At 37.7% G+C, this 2,258-nt stretch overlaps 1 protein-coding gene across 1 annotated transcript; it reads right to left on the bottom strand.

Annotated features, from left to right (window-relative positions):
• Positions 1-632: 632 nt before the first annotated feature.
• Positions 633-1,956, bottom strand: LOC110914801 (probable F-box protein At4g22030). Its single transcript, XM_022159512.2, has one exon. The coding sequence runs from the start codon at positions 1,937-1,939 to the stop codon at positions 707-709; it is 1,233 nt and encodes a 410-aa protein (XP_022015204.2). The 5' UTR covers positions 1,940-1,956; the 3' UTR covers positions 633-706.
• Positions 1,957-2,258: the final 302 nt, after the last annotated feature.

Below are 2,258 nucleotides of genomic sequence, written 5' to 3'. Positions count from 1 at the left end.
TAGGTTGCTCATCAACAGGGGGGCAGGGGTTTGTCTTTAATAGGCTAGGGTTTGCTATTCAGAAAGGGGTAGCGGCGCAGCTTGTTGCTCGCTTACCTGCGATATTGATGTAACTCGGCCAGTATTTTATATATAAATAAAAGTTTTATATTAAGTAAAATAAAATTAATTATGGATTCTGTTTTTAGAAGAGCTAAATCATACACCCTTTTAAACCTACATATATTGTGCTCTACGAAATTTGAACTCTCACCACTTAAAGGATGAATAGCTTTTTCCAACACCTTGACATACACCAATAGAGAGAGCCCTTGTTAGTTATGCATTCTTGAAGTTCTTGAAGCACCGCCACCAATCGTCTATTGCCACTCACCACCACCAGCCTAACAAAAACACATATGACGATTGTGACAATGAGGCAATGACTAAAAGGGGCAGTAGTTAGTAACAACGATTAGAAGGTCGTTGGCAGAACTTGATGATTTATATTAGTTCTTAATTAGATATTGATGTTCTTAGTCCTTAAGGTTTTTTTCTAAACATTTTGTTAATAGTTAATTTCACTAGAGGTATAAATAGGAAAAAATTAATGAATCTTGGTATAGTTTTCTACACTTGTTACATATTGATGATGTGTAACTTTATATACACAATGAATAAATTAATAAAAGAAATGATATATGTACGAAACTATATTTTGAAAAGATTAGAAAAGCTTGCTTCCAAACTCTTCAATATCTTTCCCGTTTCTAGAGGATGAAACTGCAACATCTCTTAGCTCAGATAAGCTTCTTCCAAGCTGTAGTGCCACTTTCATCTCAAACACTTCACCATTCTCTCTCCTCCCCACATCTCTTTCCTTCAAGTTTGCTTCAATAGATTCCTGCATCATCTTAAAGAAACCCGCATTGCTTCTATACATCTCAAACGCCATCCCTACTTGCCCACCATGTTGTATAGTATTTACAACACTTGCCATCGCACCCCCCATGACCCCAAGCACCATGGCCCAAGAACTATGAGGAGAAGATGCAAGAAATCCCGAACCAATGGCTCCTAAGCCGGTTAGTAGAGGTCCAGCTACGGCTAAACCTTTGTTGAGTTTCAAGGCCTTTTCACCTAACCTTATATAATCATCTTTATCTTTAACCTCCAAAACCTTAATGATCTCTTTCATCTCTTCTTCTAGTTCCACACTCCATCCGTTTTTATCATTACAACGTTTGGAAGATGTTTTTTCGGGCCACCAAACCGCTGGTTCCACTTTGGCTGGAAACTTCTCTAGCATGACACCAAGTAAAGGAAGAGGGTAGGCTCTATCTATAGCCAAAACTTTATCCATAGCATCATTTACATCATTGAGAGTAGGCTGGCTTATTGCAATCTTTGTCTTGATTTCGCTTTCGAGTTGCTTGAACAACCTTGCTGCATTTCTTTGTTCTTCAGCCAGCTGAGATGGTTGGATCTTGTTCATGATAACCAGCATGCCTGTGGCTGCCAAATATAAGAAACTTGATGAAAGCTTAAGGGTTTCCAAGGGTGCACCAGGTATACTAGTTATGACAGATGCAATGCCAGCCATGGTTGCCGCTGAAAGAGTAATGGTGTTGATACATGTTAACAGAAGGCTGTTCCAGTTGTTTCTTTGCTCACCAATGTTTTTATGCATCTCCACACGATCAGAAACAGCCTCTAGAATCAAGTAAAGCTTCTCCATGATCACTTCATGATCTGGATGCACATTAGGGTTTAATGTAGGGTTCTTGGGTGTGATTCTTGAAAATTTATGCATTTCTTGTACCATGCTTATGTTTGATGCGATATTTGGTGTGAAGATATCAAGATTAGCTGTGCTAATCTTGGGCAAATGGATAGAAGCTCTTGTGATGAGTCTATGAGAAGATGAAGAGGGTGAAGAAGTAGATGTTTTTGTGCGCATAAAGCTTGAAGTTTGATTAATGGCTGCCATATGTACGTATATGCAATTCTTTGTTCCTATGAGGTTATGAATTTTGGTTACAAAAAAACAAGAAGTATGCTATGATCTGGGAATGTGTTTTATGAAACGGTTAGAGAGATCTATATGTTTATATAGAGGTGGAATTAAGAAATGATAAAGTTGAAGTGGTCAAAATATTCAAACTTTGAATAAATGATGTGTTGACATCAGACTATTTGTCTGGACTGCTTCTTAACCTGCCCTAATTTGACTCGACCGTATCTTAGTTTTACCATAGAAAATTATGTAAACTTATTAT

The sequence above is a fragment of the Helianthus annuus genome, chromosome 15 (assembly GCF_002127325.2).
Source record: "Helianthus annuus cultivar XRQ/B chromosome 15, HanXRQr2.0-SUNRISE, whole genome shotgun sequence".
NCBI classification, from domain to species: domain Eukaryota; kingdom Viridiplantae; phylum Streptophyta; class Magnoliopsida; order Asterales; family Asteraceae; genus Helianthus; species Helianthus annuus.
This window is presented reverse-complemented; position numbering and strand designations above follow the sequence as displayed.

What these genes read in the sequence shown, in the direction of transcription:
- LOC110914801 (XM_022159512.2), bottom strand. Translation starts at nt 1,939, where the DNA reads ATGCGCACAAAAACATCTACTTCTTCACCCTCTTCATCTTCTCATAGA.